Below are 21,130 nucleotides of genomic sequence, written 5' to 3'. Positions count from 1 at the left end.
CAGACCTGAAAAGTTAACTATTTCTCTTTCCACGGATACTGCTGGTTTATTCCAACACTTTGGATACCACTAACATTGAAAATTCATTGAAGTGAAAAAACAATCTAAGTAATCAATTAAATTATCAATCCTCAAAATAGCTAGTGGATACATAGCCACAGATAATCAATAAAACATTAAAATTAAAGACTGAAATAAAAACGACTCACACAGGAAATTATACATCTGATGTGGGCACAAGCTTTCAATGAAATACGTAGATCAAGGATAGCTGGACTGAAAGGCCATCAATAAGCAGATGATTACATTCATCAATTTATTAAAAAAGAATGACCTTTGCCAGGAAATTAAAGGATTAATATATTGACATCCCTCACCTAGATATAATCCTTCACACAGTTACTTTTCATTTTGAACTTTCGTGATGAAGAGTAACTAGATACCTAACATGAGTGTTCATTCAATTAAGGTTCCAAGAAAGCATGGACGGATTTCTAAATGAAAAGTATGGATTTTGCAGCAAAGCATCAAGAGCATATTATGAGGGGGTTCCCATGTATGTGCCCAAAGATCCCAGGTACAAGGACCAAATGACTTTTACTCTTCCCAAAATCTGGGATGCAAACAGCATTATCATGCATTATCGATATGATATTGATAAAATTGCAGTGAAGTAGAAATGTAAAAAACTTAAGACGATTTAGATCAAGTATGACATTAAGTTTTAGATATGGAAGAATAACATTTAATGTCTCATGTGATCTGTATCATTTACAGATTTTCTCTGTCCTCTTTGTGTCTTGATATGCAAAATTCCCATCGTTTCTCTAATGCTTTTCAAAATGGCTAAAATTTTGTGATTTTGGACAAAGATATGACATCCTTTGTTGTTCTGGGACCTAAACACTAGACTCTGGGTATAGATTCCACAGCAAGAATTATTACATTTCAATACTGCTACTGATTTTTGTCTCACTCAAAAGTGTAATATTCTTAGATTTTATAATGACATCAGTTGAATCATTCTAATGAGAACCGTTGGGGAAAATCCCCAGAGAAACAATAACATTATGATTGTGATTCGATTGATGATTAGATTAACGTAAATATTTCATTATAGAAATATTCAATTGGTTCTGGATTTTCTTTTACAATTGTTCTGCCGGCTATTTTATCCTTTACATAAGCTAAAAGCTTGGACTATAGTTTACTGCAATTTGAATTCTCTACAAATAAATAGTGATAAAATACTTTTAGTTATTTACACAAAATTAATAAAACTTATTTTGTACAAACATTCTTACATTTTGGGCACAACTCAGTGATTAAAATGACAACATCTGGTACAATAAGTTTTCAACAAACCTTGTAAAACAAAAATATCCTACAAAGTATAAATACAACAATTAAATTAGCAATTACTTAGCATGATAGCTAGGAAATCACGTTCACAGTAACAGTCAGTCTTTCAGGTATGCATTCCTTGGCACATGCAGCACATGATGACAGTGATAGGCAAGGGTGCCCTCATATTCTGTCCAAATAGGGACTCCCTAAGCCGCACCGATCAACCAGTGAACCATGGATTTGAAACTATAATTCCTACTTTTCACAAATAGCTTTTATTTGACCAATTCCTGATTATTATTCCAATATATTGTCATATCATACATTCACGAGGCTCCAATGCTAAATCTATTCTGAAAACAAATTGCATTAATTTCATGATCAAATGTATTTTTATATCAATATTTTTCTGCGACGATTTCATTAAGGAGTCCCCATTAATATGTAGAAAGTCAGAGCAACAATTAAAAGCAGGCAGAAGGGTGAAGAGAAGGTTTGAAAAGCTGCAGAAGGCATGAACACATCTTCATACTTGTAGATGCTGACAACATCTTCAGATACTGGTGGAGAGTCAATGTCATGTCGAGTAATTGAACCTTTCAGGTCAAAATGCAGAAAGGAAACAATTAAAAAATGGGATAGAACTGCACATCATGTTATAAATGCATTTAGTTACATTCAAGGGTATCATCAGGTAACTACATTTGATATTGTCTCTCCAAAGAATTTGAATTAATTTTACACTCTCTGTCATTCTGATCAATCATGAATTAAAAAAAAACCAAGATAATGAAGTGTTTCTCCAGACTCATAGTAAAGTGCCCACTCTATTATTGTAAAATGTCCACTCTATTCAGTGAATAACAAATACTGGACTTGCCAGCAACATCCACATGCCATGAGATTTTTTTTCAATCACTCAGATAACAATTTCTATTAAAGCAGAAAATGCTGGCATGGTTCAGCATGCCAGGTAATAACTGTAGAAAGATAATATAATTAATGTAGATACAAGAGAGTGCAGGTGCTGATATATTGTGCAATAAGAACTGGAAACTGACCGACGACGTTGCTGGGTTGGAAGGTACACAAAAATGCTGGAGAAACTCAGCGGGTGCTGCAGCATCTATGGAGCGAAGGAAATAGACAACATTTCGGGCCAAAACCCTTCTTCAAACGGGCTGGAACCCTTCTTCAGTCTGAAGGCAACTCCTGACCTGAAATATTGGCTGGTCATTCTCTCCACAGACATTGCCTGGCCTGCTGAGTTCCTCTAGGACTTTATTCTTTGTAAAATAATTCATGTTTCAGGTCCAAGCACCTTCATCAGATTGTTGACTGTTTTTCTTTTTGTTTTTTGAGTGTTTTGATAAGGAAAGTAGGATATAATGACTAAATGTTATAGGGTTGCCCAATACTGGCCTTATGCCCTCAATATTTCCCTTAAACAACTAATGCCCTTGTCAGAAATGTTCAATTGATTAGTTGAGACCATTTGATTATAATAGATATTAATAATCTGAAAGCAATGCAGAAATGAATTTATTATGAAATTATTTACGTGATGACGTAATGCTACTGTTCGTTACTTTTTGAAGATTAGTAATTTATCAGTACTTAACTATGGTTTTAAACTATGGTAATATGGGCTTGTCGCTAATACAAGTTGGTGCTAATTTTGTGTGATTATTTTTCATTATGATTATACTGTGGGCAAGCAAAACTAATATGACTAACTAAAAAGGAAGATAAGTAAGTAAGACATTTTTATTTATATAGCACATTTAAATCAACTCGCGTTGAAACCAAAGTGTTGTACATAGAAGAATTTGGGTTTCCATACAACCATGCAAAATAAAAAAGAAAAGACACAACACACTATAGAATTTAAAATGAACGTCCCTCCCGCAGTAGAATCAACATTTTCCACTGTGAGGGAAGGCAGTAAAAAGTTCAGTCCTCTTCCACTATGTTCACCCGTGGTCGGGGCCTCTGCAGTCGCCACAGCATGGGCCGATGTTTCAGACACTCTCGCCGTGATGATAGAGCTCCAGCTTCGGAGAGAACACTCTCAGCGGCATTGGAGTTCTGAATCGGCCGCTTCCTACCGGAGGTCCACAGGCCGCGCTGGGTGGAGATTCACACTGGCGACCTCGGCGAAGGATCCCAGGCTCCGCGATGTTAAAGTCAGCGCCGCCCACAGCTGGACGCTCCGCAACCACAGCTCCGCGATGTTGGATTCGGCGGTCTCAGCACTCCGGAGCTTACCACACGGCGACCCTCGGTAAGGCATCGCCTGCTACGCGATGGTGCTTCAGCGCTGTGCGCTGCCACCAAAGCTGAAGTTCTGGCCAGTCCCGGCAGGAAATGCCGTGCCAGTCCAGGTGGTAGGCCGTGAGCAGAGGGCGAAGATGCAGCTCGGAGCAAAGACACATCTCCGACCAGGTACGGACTGAGAAAAACAGTCCCCCTCCCCATCCCCCACTCCCCACATAAAAGAACTAGAAGACCTCCAACAAAACTTTTGAACACGCTAAAACATATTTAAAAGGGTGAAACGACGGACTGTAGGCAGGGCAGCCATACACAACGGCGCCTCCCCTCCTGCAGTTAGACAAAAATGCTGGAGAAACTCAGCGGGTGAGGCAGCATCTATGGAGAGAAGGAATAGGCGACGTTTCGGATCGAGACCCTCTTCAGAGTGATGTCGGGAAGGGGGGGGAAGAAGAGAGGCGGAGACAGTAGGCTTGTGGGAGAGCTGGGAAAGGGGAGGGAAAGAAGGGAGAAAGCAAGGACTATCGGAAATTGGAGAAGTCAATGTTTATACCGCTGGGGTGTAAACAACCCAAGCGAAATATGAGGTGTTGTTCCTCCAATTTGCGCTGGGCCTCACTCTGGTAATGGAGGAGGCCCAGGAAAGAAACGCCAGATTTGTAATAGGAGGGGGAGTTGAAGTGCTGAGCCACCGGGAGATCAGGTTGGTTAGTGCGAACTGAGCGGAGGTGTTGGGCGAAGCGATCGGCAAGCCTGCGCTTGGTCTCACCGATGTAGAGAGGTTGACACCTGGCACAGCGGATGCAATAGATGTCAAATGTCATGGACAAAACATTCCCGAATCAACCTTTCCAAATGCATATCAAGCTTATTCTAGTAACTTTCCTACCTCAGATGTTAGGCTTACTGGTCTATAGTCCCTAGGTGTTCTTTGCAGACCTTCTTAAATAGCTGGGAACAACATTAGCCAGCCTCCAGTCCTCTGACACTTCGCCCATGTCTAACGATGATTCATATATCTCTATCAGGGTTCCTGCAATTTCTTCTCTAGCTTCCCTCAATGTCTTTGGATATATCTGGTTAAGCCTACGTGAATTATCTACCTTCACCTCCATGACTGTAATATGGCTGGTACTCAAGACATCTATTAACTTTCCTAATCTTCATGTCCTTTTCCGCAGTGAAAGCAGAGAAGAAATATTGAGAAGAAACAGAGAAGAAACCTTGCCCATCTGCACACATAAATGATCTCTTTGTTTTCTGAGAGGCCCAATGTATCTCGAGTTACACTTTTCCCTTAATATACAACCTCTTTAGATTCTCCTTGATCTTATCAGCCTATCTCATGCCCTTTTTGCCCTCCTGATGTTCTTAATTCCTTCTCCAGGAATAAACTTGACATCAGCTGCCTGTACCCAACCCATGTCTCCTTTTTCCTGACAAAAGCCTCAATTTCTCACATCATCCAGGGTTCCTTGAATCTCATTTTCGAGACATCCCTTTTCATAGAAACATAGAAATTAGGTGCAGGAGTAGGCCATTCGGCCCTTCGAGCCTGCACCGCCTTTCAATATGATCATGGCTGATCATCCAACTCAGTATCCCGTACCTGCCTTCTCTCCATACCCCCTGATTCCCTTAGCCACAAGGGCCACATCTAACTCCCTCTTAAATATAGCCAATGAACTGGCCTCAACTACCCTCTGTGGCAGAGAGTTTCAGAGATTTACCACTCTCTGTGTGAAAAAAGTTCTTCTCAACTCGGTTTTAAAGGATTTCCCCCCCTTATCCTTAAGCTGTGACCCCTTGTCTTGGACTTCCCCAACATCGGGAACAATCTTCCTGCATCTAGCCTGTTCAACCCCTTAAGAATTTTGTAAGTTTCTATAAGATCCCCTCTCAATCTCCTAAATTCTAGAGAGTATAAACCAAGTCTATCCAGTCTTTCTTCATAAGACAGTCCTGCCATCCCAGGAATCAGTCTGGTGAACCTTCTCTGCACTCCCTCTATGGCAATAATGTCCTTCCTCAGATTTGGAGACCAAAACTGTACGCAATACTCCAGGTGTGGTCTCACCAAGACCCTGTACAACTGCAGTAGAACCTCCCTGCTCCTATACTCAAATCCTTTTACAATGAAAGCTAACTTACCATTCCCTCAAACAACTTACTCGAATCAACTTTTTCAAATTCCTGTCAAATACCATCCAAGTTGCCCCAATTTAGAAAGTTTAACTTGTAAACCAGCCCTTTCTTATCAATAATTATTTTAAACCTATTGAACTTTAAACTTTAGAGAAATAGCATGGAAACAGACCTTCTGCAGACCAAGTCCACACCGACCAACAATCACCCTGTATACTAACACTATCCTACACACTAATGACAATTTACAATTTTCACCGAAGCTAATTAACCTGGAACCCTGTACATCTTTGGAGGAAACCCATGCGATAACAGAGAGAATGTACAAACTACGTACAGACAGCACTCGTAGTCAGGTTCGAACCCGGGTCACAGGCAATGAAAGGCAGCAACTCTACCGCTATGCCACTGTGCCGCCACTAGGGTTCCTGGTCCCAAAAGACTGGCCACTGACATTTCAGCAATGCTCTGCCCGATTCCTGAAGAGTAGGTCAAACCTCTTCTTTTCCCTTGTCGGGCCTTCTAAATGTTGCATGAGGAAACGTTTATGAACACATTTGACTAATTCCACCCGATCTGAGCCCTTAGCACTATGGCAGCCCCAGTCTATATTGGGAATGTTAAAATCCCCAACCATGACACCCCTCTTGCAGCCTTACACCCCCATCCCCCAGCCCTCGGGCTCCTCCTCCTCTTTTTTTCCCTTCCTTCTCCCTGCCACCCCCTATCAGTCTGAAGAAGGGTTTCGGCCCGAAACTTTACCTATTTCCTTCGCTCCATAGATGCTGCTGCACCCGCTGAGTTTCTACAGCATTTTTGTGTACCTTCGATTGTCCAGCATCTGCAGTTCCTTCTTGAATACCCTTCTTGCAGCTGTCTGCAATCTCCTAACATATTTGTTCCTCTAATCCCCATTGACTATTTGGGGGACTGTAGTACAACCCTCACATGGTGATCATCCCGTTTCTATTTCTCAACTCCATCTAAAGCCTAAACGACCTTCAATAATGTAATTTTGTACTACTGCTGTGATATTTCCTTTAATAAATATAGCAACTACCCATCTGTTATGCCAACCTTTTCATTCTCCCAACTATGCTCCTGCATATTGAACTTGCTGTCATTGCCTCATGTACTCCCACCTGCCTCACTACCATATTGGATCTCTTCCCCCTGCCAATCAAGTGTAAACACTTCTGAGCACCCTCCAGGACATTGGTTCCCCTCCAATTCAGAAGCAACCCGTCCCTTTGCCTTTTACAGTTTACAGTTCACCTTTGCCCCACAAGAGATCCCAATGGTTCAATAATCTAAATCCCTGTCTACTCAGTCTCACATTCACCTGACCTATCTTCCTATTCCAATCTTAACTTGCACTTCTAAACATTGTCACACAGGAAATAATAATCAGTCTATTGGTAAAAATATGAAAATTCGATTTATAAATATACCATTTTGTATTAAAATAGCTGAGAGTGTTTAGTGCTGACAATGATTTTTATATTCAAGTCCCTTGAAAGGATGTAGCCAGAAAGGGGAGTTGAGGTAGAAGCTAAATGATGATCTCATTGAATGTCCTACTCATGTTTCTATTTCTTGTGTTATTGAAATAGCCACTTAGTAACAGCTGATACTGATATTATATTATAGAAGCATTAGTGTCTAACTGGTAATGCATACTATGCCACTGTTGAAATTATTTTTATAAGCAGTACTGCATGAAAGAGTGACAACATTAAAAAATGTAAAACAAATTGAAGAGTAATTAATGCAGTTATGTAGAGTTACAGTTGGAAACAGCAAGATCATTAGGACAAATACCAACGCAGTCATCATTGCTATTAACAAAAATAGTTGCCATTTGTTATATTTGAATGGATAATAAAATCTAAATCCCTTTAAAATGATTTCAGCAGCTTACATGCTATAAAATGAATTCAATGTACTTTTAGCTATAACGTAAAAATATTAAGACACTATAGAATCATTGTTTTAAATCATTTATTAAAACATTCCTACAGCATTTAAAATGTTGACATACCTTGTATGGCAGGACCCCATGCAAATAAATAATACCAGCTCAAGTGAAGGTCAATAATAGTTTCATCTCTGGGAACATACACTGGTCGTTTAAATCGACAAGTCACTCGATTGTCCTCAAAAATACCTTCTTCATCCCTGGCTGGGTTTCTTTTTATTTCTTTTGCCCACTGACCAACATTATAAAAGTGCTGGATTCGAACTCTGCCATTGTCATCATGCACACAGGCCATTACATCATCACCTCCCTAAAAGAAAAAAGAAAAATATTTGCATTAAACTTAGTAGAGATACTACCACTGTAAATTCAGCATTAGATCTATCTGTATGATGTTGATTGAAACATCAGTAATGTTCACATCAAAGTAGGCACAATTTTGTAAGTTGAAATGTAACACAACTTGGGCTGTGATGGCTTTAATAAGAATGCAAAGAATGGAGATAAGAGATGCCAGAACGCTGGAGGATATGCTATATTAAAAAAGGGCAGTAGAGAAAACCCAGCAAACTACAGGCCAATGAGCCTTGTGAGAGTGGTAGGGAAATTGGAGGAAATCTTAAGGAATAGGAATATTGAATAATCAGCATGCCTTTATGCAGGAAAATCCTGCCTCACTAGTTTAATGAAGGTAGTGCAGTTGGTGTTGTCAACATAAACTTGAGCAAGGCATTTGGCAAGATCCCGCATGGTACGTTGGCCAGGAAGGTTAAGACCCATGGGATCATTGGATCCAAAACTGGCTTGATGATAAGAGGCGGAGAGCAGTGGTGGAAGGAGGCAAATCTGATTGGAAATCTGTGACCAGCGGTGTACTGCAAGAATTCATGCTGGAACCCTTGTTGTTTGTGATATATATTAATGACGAATGTGAATGTAGGAGAAACAATTAATAAGTATGTGATGTAATGGATAGCAAGGAGGGTTGTCTAAGGCCACAGCAGAATATAGATCAGATGGAAAGTTGGGCATTTAATCTCAAGGAGTGTGTGGTGATGCATTTTGGGAAGTTAAATAGGGGTAGGACATGTGCGTAAGGTAAGGCACGGCACTGAGAAACGTTGATGAATAGAGGGTCTTTGGAGTTCAAGTGCAGAGTTCTCTGAAAATAGATATTGGTTGTAAAGAAATATTTGATCCTTATCTTTTCATCTCTGGCCTTTATTTAATAATAATAATAATAATCTTTATTTCGGACTCAAGGTCCAGACAAGGGACAACATAACATAAAAATACATTGCATATAAAAACATCATAAAATACATTAAAAATCTTAGTATATCACTTATAAAAGCATCATAAATTATATATTTAAAAAAACACAATACATGATTTAAAATTCAGAATAAAAAAGAAAAGTCAGTGTCCTACAACAAGACCGCGATACCAGTGTCGCCACAACTGGGATTCGTAGCGTGTAGTGCTAAACCTTATGTTTGACAAGGCCACGATAATTACATTTTTAGAGTCATTTATCCTGCAAATGAATTTATACATATGATTTCTTAGGATAGCTGACTCCTGCAGCCACAAACATGTCACTAGCACTACACCATCTAGGTTTCCTTAGCAGTGTACTCATGGCATCATTATAGGCCACCTTTAGTCTCTGCAAACTTGTCTTTCTGTAGTTTGACCACAGGCCCGCAGTATAGAGTGGTGTGCAATATGCTCTAAACAGCGACATCTGTAAACACACCAAACTTATGCAAGAGAATATTCGCCTGTACATACAGCATACGTCGTTGCCTATAAATATCCTCATCATCTGTCATTTGTTCTGTAATAAAATGCCCAAGATATTTTACCTTATTACAGACACTAAGATTATTGTCAGACAATTTAAAATCAGGAAATGTTAGACATTTATCCTCTTTGGTTCTACAGATCGTAACAGCACTCTTACAACCATTATATTTAATATCATGTTCCACACCATACACAGAACATATAGTAAGGAGCTGCTGGAGACCAGCGCTAGATGGACTAAATACTACAAGGTCATCTGCATACATAATATGGTTCACTAAAATATTACCAATCAATCACCCAGTATTACATGCTTCGATTGTTTGAACAGATCATCAATATAAAGATTAAAAATGACTGGGGACAAAATTCCCCCTTGTCTAACACCATTGCTAACCCCAAATGGGGCTGAGACCCTATTGCTCTATTTTATTTGCATAGTCTGGTGGGCATACCAGTAAGCCAGAATTCTCACAATATATTTAGGCACCCCTCTATGACTCATTTTAACAAACAGCTTTCTATGATTAACACGATCAAAGGCTTTGGAAGCATCAATAAAGCACATAATAATTGAAGAGTTTTTGCCTCTATATTTGTTTACAATCTCCTTTAGGGCATATATGCACAAGTCAGTGCCATGTTTAGCTTTAAAGCCAAACTGGTTATCCGTGGAGTTAACAAACTAATTTACTCTATCCAGCAGAACTATTTCTAAAACTTTTGACAATATGCTGGCTAAAGCTATGGGCCTGTAATTATTTAGGCTGCCTACTTTACCAGCTTTGTCCTTAATGACCGGCACTAGCAGAACATATAACATTGAGTCTGGTAACAAGCCAGGAAGCATAAACCCAGTAAAACAAATAGCAAGGAGAGGAGCTATCCTCATACTCGTATACTTAAGATTTTCAGCAGAAATATGATCCAAGCCACTTGCTTTCTTGTTGGACAGCATGGTGATGGCATAGAAACATAGAAAATAGGTGCAGGAGGAGGCCATTTGGCCCTTTGCGCCAGCACCACCATACATTGTGATCATGGCTGATCGTCCCCAATCAATAACCCGTGCCTGCTTTCCCCCCATATCCCTTGATTCCACTAGCCCCAAGAGCTCTATCTAACTCTCTCTTAAATCCACCCAGTGATTTTGCCTCCACTGCCCTCTGTGGCAGGGAATTCCACAAATTCACAACTCTCTGGGTGAAAAAGTTTTTTCTCACCTCAGTCTTAAATGGCCTCCCCTTTATTCCAGGACTGTGCCCCCTGGTTCTGTACTTGTCCAACATTGGGAACATTTTTCCTGCATCTAGTTTGTTCAGTCCTTTTATAATTTTATATTTCTATAAGATCCCCCTCATCCTTCTAAACTCCAGTGGATACAAGCCTAGTCTTTTCAATTTGACTCATATGACAGTCCCACCATCCCAGGAATCAATCTCATGAACCTACGCTGCACTGCCTCAATCACAAGGATGTCCTTCTCAAATTAGGAGACCAAAACTGTACACAATACTCCAGATGTGGTCTTACCAGAGCCCTATAGAACAGCAGAAGAACCTCCTTATTCCTATACTGAAATCCTCTTGTTATATAGGTCAACATACCATTAGCTTTCTTCACCGCCTGCTGTGCCTGTAAGCCAACTTTCAGTGACTTGTGTACAAGGACACCCAGGTCTCTGTACCTCCCCCTTACCTAACCTAACCCCATTGAGACAATAATCTGCCCCCTTGTTTTTGCCGCCAATGTGGATAACCTCACATTTATCTATATTATACTGCATCTGCCACGCATTTTCCCACTCACTCAACCTGTCCAGGTCACCCTGCAACCTCCTAACATCCTCTTCACAGTTCACTGCCACCCAGCTTTGTGTCATCTGCAAACTTACTGGTGTTGTTCCAAATTCCCTCTTCCAAATCATTAATATATATGGTAAACAGTTGCAGCCCCAACACCGAGCCTTGTGGCACTCCACTCGCTACTGCCTGCCATTCTGAAAAGGACCCATTCACTCCTACTCTTTGCTTCCTGTCTGCCACCTAATTTTCTATCCACGACAACACCCTACCCCCAATACCATGTGCTCTAATTTTAGTCACCAGTTTCCCGCGCGGGACCTTATCAAAGGCTTTCTGAATGTCTAGATACACTACATCCATGGTTCCCCTTCATCCATTTTACTTGTCACATCCTCAAAATATTCCAGAAGATTAGTCAAGCATGATTTTCCTTTCATAAATCCATGTTGACTTGGACAAATCCTTTTACTGCTATCCAAATGCCCCATTATTATCTCTTTAATAATTGACTCCAGCATCTTTCGCACCACCGAAATCAGGCTAACTGGTCTGTAATTCCCCGTTTCCTCTCTCACTCATTTCTTGAAAAGTGGGATAACATTTGCTATTCTCCAATCTACAGGACTGATCCTGAATCTATTGAACATTGGAAAATGATCCCCAATGCGTCCACTATTTCCAGAGCCACGTCCCTGAGGACTCTGGGATGCAGACCATCAGGCCCATCCTTTATCATCCTTCAGTCCCATTAGCCTACCCAATACTATTTCTCGCCTAATGAAAATTTATTTCAGTTCCTCTACCCCCTTAGATCCTCTGTCCTCCAGTACTTCTGGGAGATTGTTTGTGTCTTCCTTAGTGAAGACAGATCCGAAGTACCTGTTCAACTCTTCTGCCATTTCTTTGTTCCCCATAATAATTTCACCCGTGTCTGCCTTCAAGGGACCCACATTTGACTTTGCTATTCTTTTTCCCTTAACATATCTAAAGAAGCTTTCACTGTCCTACTTTATATTCCTGGCCAGCTTCCTCTCGTACTTCATCTTTTCAGCCCGTATTGCCAGTTTTGTTTCTTTTTGTTGTCCTATGAAAGTTTCCCAATCCTCTGGCTTCCGGCTACTCTTTGCTGTGTTATACATCTTTTCTTTTAGTTTTATTCTATCCCTAACTTCTCTTGTCAGCCACAGTTGCCTCCTACTTCCCTTAGAATCTTTCTTCCTTTTTGGAATGAAATGATCCTGCGATGATACACCTCATGTGACATAATCACCATTGAGTCATTACTCACAATATTGTCCACCCTATGCAAATCACCGTGGACACAGTTGAATAAACTACTATAATGTTGTTGCCATAACTCCGCGATATTAGCTGTTCCGGAGATTCCATCTACAGTGCATGGTAGAGATGTTTTGCAACTGTTAAGAGCTCTCACTTCTTTCCAAAAATCAGTAGCATTGTTAATTAGCAGCTTCTTAGCCATGGAATCAGCCCTCATAGCTTGCTCATTTTTACAGATGAAGCGAACAGCATACTTATATCTTGCATTAGTGAGCTTCTTGTACTCAACACAAGCCCCTGTCTGGGTCTACCTGCCATAGCCCATGATTTAGTGGCTTCACGGGCTTCAGCATGAAACTCAGCTACATACTTATTCCAGCCCGGCCTGATGCTATGTGTCTTATTTTTATGCTTGCAGTAGGGCTTACTGTCTACACATAAAGAGCTTACTATATCATTATACATGGAGCAGATATCTCCCTATGCTTCATATCCTTACAATTAACATTACTAGACATTATTACATCTTTAGCTAGATGAATATTAAACATAGAACCATAGAAAATAGGTGCAGGAGGAGGCCATTCGGTCCTTCGAGCCAGCACCGCCATTCATGGCGATCATGGCTGATCGTCCCCAATTAATAACCCGTGCCTGCCTTCTCCCCATATCCCTTGATTCCACTAGCCCCTGGAGCTCTATCTAACTCTCTCTTAAATCCATCCATGATTTGGCTTCCGCTGCCCTTTGTGGCAGGGAATTCCACAAATTCACAACTCTCAGTCTTAAATGGCCTCCCCTTTATTCTAAGACTGTGGCCCCTGGTTCTGGACTCGCCCAACATTGGGAACATTTTTCCTGCCTCTAGCTTGTCCAGTTCTTTTACAAAATTATATGTTTTTATAAGATCCCCCCTCATCCTACTGAAACTCCAATGAATACAAGCCTAGTCTTTTCAATCTTTCCTCATATGACAGTCCCGCCATCCCAGGGATCAATCTCGTGAACCTGTGCTGTTGCTTAAGGATTTATCTGTATGGGCATACTAGGCTAAGATGTCTTCCTTTGTGAGGGTTGATCAGTCCAGTTGTTCTGTGTTAAAGCTATTTCTATCTCTGGAAACCACAAGGTGTTCAACGTTTATTGTCATAGCCACAGGTATATGACCAGTCATTGCTGCTCCGTACAAAATGCTCATACCCCCAATGAGGCATGTGCATCAGCTGTGCTAATACAGTGGTCCAGCCATGATGTAGTGTGCCAGGCCTCACTTATATAAGTATAACTATCTGTAGGTAAAAGCACTTTGCTTGACAATATTAATTTATTATCTTTACAGAACTGAGCCATATGATTGGCAAACAATGAGTTCCTATCTGAGATGTCTGCATTCATATCCCCAATGACATATACACTACAATAATTATTGTTTTGAATAAAGGAATAGATGAAAGCAAGTCTATTTAAATATTCATCCTCATTCTGATGGCATTCATAGGATGTATTCACATTGAGGAATGTGTATACACATTCAGGATAACAAATTCCTTGTTGTTGTGAGCAAAGTGTATTGCAATACAGCAATCAGCATCAAGCCGAACCATATTTATTGATGAATCATCTCCCTATTCAAAATGCTCCTCACCTGTATCCACCTATCATTTGCCAGTATTTGTCCTGTACCTCTTCTCTTCCAGCTTTCATCCCCCCCCACTCCCCCCCACCCCCCTCAAATCAGTGTGAAGAAAGGTCTCAACCCAAATTGTAAACTCTCCATGTTCTCCAGCAATGCTGCCTGCTGCCTGACCCACTGAGATACTCTTGCACTTTATATCCTTGTAATAGAAACCAGTTGCTTTCAGAAAATAATGCAGTTAGGAACTCAGTATGCATTGTCTGATTTTCTGATTTCAGGATCTTATTTTGATTTATCAGGGATCTTAAATCAAACTGTTTACTTTTTGAAAAGATAAAATTAAGATTATATTACATCGTTTTAAACCTGTAGAATTAACTCATCCATTTACATTGCTTTATCAATAATGAGAAACTAAAGTCATGTTTATACATTTATTTCGCATAGTACATCCATTTCTATTAAATATGCAGGTGAGTTGGTGGTTTACCATTAGTTTGTCAGATGAAAATCCAACTGCAACCCAGCCATCAGTGTCAGCACTTAGCTCAAATTCAACATCAGCACCTATTCTGCGGTAACTGAGGAAATAATCACACGTGTCTGCATCACAGCCAGGTTTTCCATACCTGCAAAAGGAACAGAGGAATAGACAGTGGAAAAATATAACTTTCACTAAACCGAGACAATTTTTGTGATTCTTGACTCAACACAAATAATATACTTTTCTCTGATTTTTGAAAAATCATTTATAGAGATAAAAGGAATATATAATTTATAAATTGGAATATTTGGTACATTTATATATTTTAAACACATCCTCACATTTCATGACGTGCTAATAATGATTCGTGTAGCTTGAGCACCTATTTACCAGCACACCTGGGTATGACCAATTTTATTCAAAATACACTATTTTAATAACTTAAACATTTCCTTAGGCAGCAAAAATGAATACTAACTTTTTATAATGGATATTATAAAACTCTATGGGGAAACTAAATGTAAATGTTATCTTTCTGTAAAATTGCACAGGATGATTTCATGCATTTAGCGATACTAGGGCAAAGATCATTACTCTTACAAAAATGAACTATTATCCAGATTCTCCAACATGTATCACTTTTTTTCCTCTCTAGTTTGGGAATCCCAACTTATTTTTCTCAAGAGCAGAATGAGTGGAATTTATGAAAGAAGCATTTAATTTATACTTTAAATTAAACAACGTTGTGGAAATTAAATCAAAGTTTATTTTTCTACCACAGAGTGTAATTATTTACATTTAAGGACATTAAAAAAAACAAGAAACCCTGCATTTTAACAAAAGTGCATTACTGGCTATTAGGTGCTGTAACGAAAATCTGCCAGATTTGTGCTCAGAGAACTCAACTAAACCAGCTAAGGAGTAAACTAGTAATGTGCATAATTATAATATGATTAAGTTTTCTCAATCAATTTTATTTTGCCTCAGACTTTCCACCCAAACGGATTTCCACATAAAATTGATCACAGCCATAACTCCAAATCTGAGGACCTACCAGGTGCAGTTATTTGGAGACTCATTTCACAGTGCAATTAGATTTTCAAAGAGCAGCAAGTAATCTGGTGCTAATTTTCAACTGCTTTTCCAAACATATTCTCATTATGAATTCTTTTATATTCCAATTCATATTCTGCTTCTTTTAGTTCACTTAATTTAACTGTTAATAAAAATTAAATTCCTTTCCCAATTGTCGAATGTACTGAGAAGGGAACAGTGACATTTTTACTTGCAGCAGCATAACAGAACTGTAAATACAATGCACATGGATAATATGTAATAAACAGAAAAACAATAAATGAATAACCCTAATACAAGTGCAAAAACAAACTCTATCGCGCAACCAAAGACAGTCTTTAGTTCATAGTTGAGGTTAATGTTTTGGAGTGTTCAAGAGCCTGATGTTTGTTGGGAAGATGCTATTCTTGAACCTGGTGGTCACTGGTTTCAGATTCCTATACCTTCTTCCTGACAGCAGGACTGAAATAAGAGCATGGCCAGCATGGAAACAGGCTATTCAGCCCATCTTGGCCAGGCTGACCAAGATACTCCATCTAAGCTAGCCTCATTTGGCCAGTATCCCTCTCTTTCCTATCCATGTTCCTGTCCAAATGTATTTTAATTGTTATTATTGTACCTGCCTCAACTACCCCCTCTGGCAGCTCATTCCATATGTCTATCACCCTCTGAGTGAAAAGGTCTCTCCTATTGTTGATTAACATATATTTGCAGATGTAGAGAGAATGGGGTTGAAATGGGTTCAAGGAGATGGTGTGGAATAAGGAAAAAAGATTACTGTAAAGTGATGTGATGCAAAAATAATAAATGCTTAACTAATATGGAGCGTTGAATTAATTAAATAAAATGCATTCTGAATGAGTGGCCTTTTTCAAGGGATTGATCCACTGAGTTTTTCCAACATTCTGTGGTTTTTTTTGCTTTGAGATGTTGCTAATCTGCAGGGCATAGAGAGCTCTGGGAAAACTTTTAGCTGTTATTTGTGTAGTTTGAAGGAATTCATTACAGTTAATTTGAGTACTGGTGTAAATTGGTGATTTCTAATCACTGTTTTTAGCTTCATTAGTATGAACCAAAATAAATGTTGCTACAACCTATAGTCACAAAACATATTTTGGAACTTTTGTTATGGTGAATACGTAGCAGAAACATCCCAGTATCCTTTTCTTTTATCTGTATAACTGATTTTTGTGCGTTTATTTTCACATTTATTTGTGAATGGCAGCAAGGCAAAAGGAACAGAATTATAAAAAGACAGTGCAGTAATTTCAGAAGGGGATGAAAATGGGAGACGAAGACGGACATTATTTAATCCGATAGCATTTACAAAATTAACATGCACTTCTGGAACCCACCTAAAGCAGCCTTTAGTCTTTCCACAATCATCTATACGTATTTTTGCAAAAGGATCCACAGGAGGAGGGGATGGGAAAGCATAACCTACAACACAAAATCACCACTAATTTGATGATCAATAAAATATGAGTTATTCAATAACATATTAGGTACAGGTATAATTCTTGCCTGAGAAATATAAATTATTTTTACTTCATCTCACTGTCATGAAACAAGTTATTATAATTGTATACTTATTCACTTGCAATAAAAAAATTGCCTTGAAAACGACTTTCCTAGTGAAAAATCAATGCTCAATTGGTAATCATAATATATTGCTGAACAAACATTTCCCTTTTGCTTTGAAGTTAGAAAACGAAATTCAACCTAACAGGCGACATTAATGAATGGTACTAAACGTTTTGTATGCTATGTTCCAATTTTCTACCAATTGGCAGGATGAGCAAGAAATGGTTGCTTCTGGTGGTTCCATGATTTATTGTTCAGATCTGGAAAGACATATGATTAACTCCACTCAAAAGGCTATCCATGTACATGACTTGGATAATGATAATGATAAAACATGACATGCCCAACAATGCGCAGAGCACAACGGCAGCTGAATTTGTATTTAGAGATGTCATCAAAAATTATAGTGATCAACATGCTCCAGGGATTGGTGAATTTCTGTTTATTAACGTAACTAAGAGGTTAGCACAGGAAGGTGGTGCTGAGGGAAGAGATCATCAATGATCTTATTGATTAACCGAGCAGACAGTAGGGGCCAATTGGTCGACCCCGTGCTTCCATACGTGAAATTCCTTGATACAAATGTAACGACCAGCAAACGATAAATGAACAAGTGGGGAACGAAATAGGGCCTTTTAATTTCAATGATTCTCATCCCCACTGCTGGTACCAACTGGAATGTTTTCCTTATTTCGCATCTTTTCATTCTGTGAACCCGCAAATATGCTTTAGCAAGCACCACGTTTAGAAAGGTACAGTGAGAAACACGGGATACGAGTGATAATTAACAAGATTAACGTGACCGAAATGAAAATTTGACAGAAACCTCGGGGTAAAACGCCCAATCGATGAACAGCGGCTGGTTCAGTAATACATTGTGATGGATGCAAATGTCACTTCCCATGATGCTGAAACAGGGCACCAGTTAAAATCTGCCGAAATAGAACAATTAAGTCCACAGATCACAAGTGGCAACTGCAAATATTGACGCGGGGAATGATATATTCTTTCTTACTCTTCTCCGTTACAATGACAGGACTGCACCAACCTTCATCCCCCCAGTAGCGCGGCTCTAACAATTCCGCCGCGAACGTGCTGTAGGACTCCTGGTGCCTGTCGGCGACGCCGCTCTTCTCCAGCTCTTCCCAGGCCACCCTGCCCGGCTCGTCCAGCTCCTGCTCCCCCGCCACCGCGCTCCCCGGGACGGCATCCTCGCCCGCAGCAGCGCAGGCGACCAGGCACGCGATCAACGCTAACATGGTAACGCCGGGCATCCAGCGGAGGGAGGGACGGCGGGGCAGGCTGGGCGCAGACAACGTTGATGTGAGCATCGTGCAGAGACACTCTTGCCCCGGACTTGTTAAACACCCCATGGCTCGTCCTCGCTGCCCGGAGCCGGCTGCGCACGCGTAGTGCCCATGCCCAGCCTGTAGCACCGTCAGTGCGGTCCCTGCCCACCCTGCCCCCCCCCTCTGTAGCCCCCCTCCCCCCCCTCTCCTCTCTCTCCCCCCCCCTCCTCCCCCCCCTCCCCCCCCCTCCCCCTCCCCCCCCCCCACCCCCCCCCCTCCCCTACACTCCCTCCCTCCCCCCCCCCCCCCCTTCCCCCCCCCCCTCCCTCCACCCCCCTCCCCCCCCCCCCCCTCTCCCTCCCCCCTCCTCTCTCTCTCTTCCCCCCTCTCCCTCCCTCCCCCCCTCCTCCCCCCCCCCCCCCACCCCCCCCTCCCCCCCCCGCCCCTCCCCCCCTCCCTTCCTTCCCCCCTCCCCCCCCCTCCTTCCCCCCCCCTCTCCCTCCACCCTCACCCCCTCTCCCTCCACCCTCCCTCCACCCTCCTCCCCCCCCTCCCCCCCTCCCTCTCCCCCTCTTTCCCCCCTCTCCCTCCACCCTCACCCCCTCTCCCCTCCACCCCCCCTCCCTCCCCCTCCCCCCTCCCTCTCCCCCCCCTCCCCCCCCCCCCCCCCCCCCCCCCCCCCCCCTCTCCCCCCCCCTCCCCCCCTCCCCCCCCCCCCCCCCCCCCCCCCCCCCCCCCCCCCCCCCCCCCCCCCCCCCCCCTCCCTCCCCCCCCCCCTCTCCCTCCCCCCCCCTCCACCCCCCCTCACCCCCTGCAGCGCCGCGCCTCTCTCTTCCCCCTCTCCCCCCTCTCCCTCCCCCCCTCTCCCCTCCCCCCCCCCCCCCACCCCCTCCCTCCCCCTCTCTCTCCCCCCTCTCTCTCTCTCACCGTCCCTCTCTCCCCCCCTCTCTCTCCCCCCCCCTCGCTCTCCCCCTCCCCTCCCCCCCCCCCTCTCTCTCTCCCCCCCTTCTCTCTCTCCCTCTCCCCCTTCCCCCCCCCCCCCCCCCCCCCTCCACCCCCCCTCTTTACCCCCCTTCCCCTCTCTCTCTCATGGGTCGCCAAGCAGGTCAGTTAGAGTTGGTGTCAGCGGCTAGTACAGGGGGACGAGTAAACAACAGACCACTTCAGGTGGACACAAAAAACTGGAGTAACTCAGCAGGTCAGACAGCATCTGTGGAGAAAAGGAATAGGTGACGTTTCGTGTCGAGACCCTTCTTCAGACTGAGAGTCAGGTGAAAGGGAAACGAGAGATATAGAACAAATGAATGAAAGATAGTCAAAAAAAATAAAGATGATAAAGGAAACAGGCCATTGCTAGCTAGGGACTAGGTGAAAACGAGTAACGGGCAATGAGTCTCAACAAGACCACTTTAAAGCTAGTACGATTTGGGTGGGAAAGGGGGGGGGGGGGGGTGCAGGGGTTACTTGAAGTTAGAGAAATCAAACATTATACCGCTGGACAGGCAACATCTCTGGAGAGAAGGAATGGGTGACGTTTCGGGTCGAGACCCTTATTCAGTCTGAAGAAAGGTCACCCATTCCTCCTCTCCAGAGATGCCTCTTGTCCAGCTGAGTTACTCCAGTATTTTGTGTCTATCTTTGATTTAAAACCAGCGTCTGCAGTTCTTTCCTACACATTATACCGCTGCGTTGTAAGCTGCCCAAACAAAATATGAGATGCTGTTCCTCCAATTTGCAGTTAGCCTCACTAACAATGGAGGAGGCCCAGGACAGAAAGGTCAGTGTGAGAATGGGAATTATATTGTTTGGCAACCAGTAGATCAGTAAGGTCTAGGCGGACTGGGTGAAGGTGTTCAGTGAAACGATCGCCCAGTCTACGTTTGGTCACGCCGATGTATAAGAATCCACACTTTGAACAACGGATACAGTAGATGAAGTTGAGGAGGTGCAAGTGAACCTCTGCCTAACCTGAAAGCATTGCCAGGGTCCCTGGACAAAGTCGAGGGAGGAGGTACAGGGACAGGTGGTGCTTCTCCTGCAGTTGCAAGGGAAGGTACCTGGGTAGGCAGAGATTTTGGTGGGAAGGGATGTGTTAACCATGGAGTCGTGGAGGGAACAGCTTCTGTAGAAGGCGGAAAGGAGTGGAGATGAGAAGATGTGGGATCCCATGGGAGGTGGTGAAAATGTCGGAGGATTATGTGTTGTATGCAACGGCTTATGTTGTGAAAGGTATGAACTAGAGTGACTCTGTCCCTGTTACGAATAAAGGGAGGGGGAGCAAGAGCGGAGCTGCGGGGTACGGAGGAGATGAGGTATGAGGGCCTCATCTATGATGGAAGAGGAGAACCCCTGTTCCCTGAAGAATGATGACATCTTGGATGTCCTAGTATGGAATACCTCATCTTGGGCACAGATGCAGCATAG

At 42.2% G+C, this 21,130-nt stretch overlaps 1 protein-coding gene across 1 annotated transcript; it reads right to left on the bottom strand.

Annotated features, from left to right (window-relative positions):
* Positions 1-842: 842 nt before the first annotated feature.
* On the bottom strand, positions 843-18,828 carry LOC129710635 (DOMON domain-containing protein FRRS1L). Its single transcript, XM_055657780.1, has 5 exons — positions 18,466-18,828; positions 17,189-17,273; positions 14,766-14,904; positions 7,808-8,054; positions 843-1,943 (listed from the first exon to the last, which is right to left on the bottom strand). The coding sequence occupies exons 1-5, from the start codon at positions 18,788-18,790 to the stop codon at positions 1,771-1,773; spliced, it is 969 nt and encodes a 322-aa protein (XP_055513755.1). The 5' UTR covers positions 18,791-18,828; the 3' UTR covers positions 843-1,770.
* Positions 18,829-21,130: the final 2,302 nt, after the last annotated feature.

The sequence above is a fragment of the Leucoraja erinacea genome, chromosome 2 (assembly GCF_028641065.1).
Source record: "Leucoraja erinacea ecotype New England chromosome 2, Leri_hhj_1, whole genome shotgun sequence".
Taxonomy (NCBI): Eukaryota; Metazoa; Chordata; class Chondrichthyes; order Rajiformes; family Rajidae; genus Leucoraja; species Leucoraja erinaceus.
Note: the sequence above shows the minus strand (reverse complement) of the source record. Positions and strands in the feature narration are given on the sequence as shown.

Bases quoted from the DNA above. Each gene is read 5' to 3' on its own strand.
- LOC129710635 (XM_055657780.1), bottom strand. From the start codon at position 18,790: ATGGGGTGTTTAACAAGTCCGGGGCAAGAGTGTCTCTGCACGATGCTC. The intron at 17,274-18,465 runs GTTGGTGCAGTC...TTTGTGTTGTAG, and splicing joins GCGCTACTGGGGGGATGAAG to GTTATGCTTTCCCATCCCCT. The intron at 8,055-14,765 runs GTAAACCACCAA...TTTTTCTTTTAG, and splicing joins TTTCATCTGACAAACTAATG to GGAGGTGATGATGTAATGGC.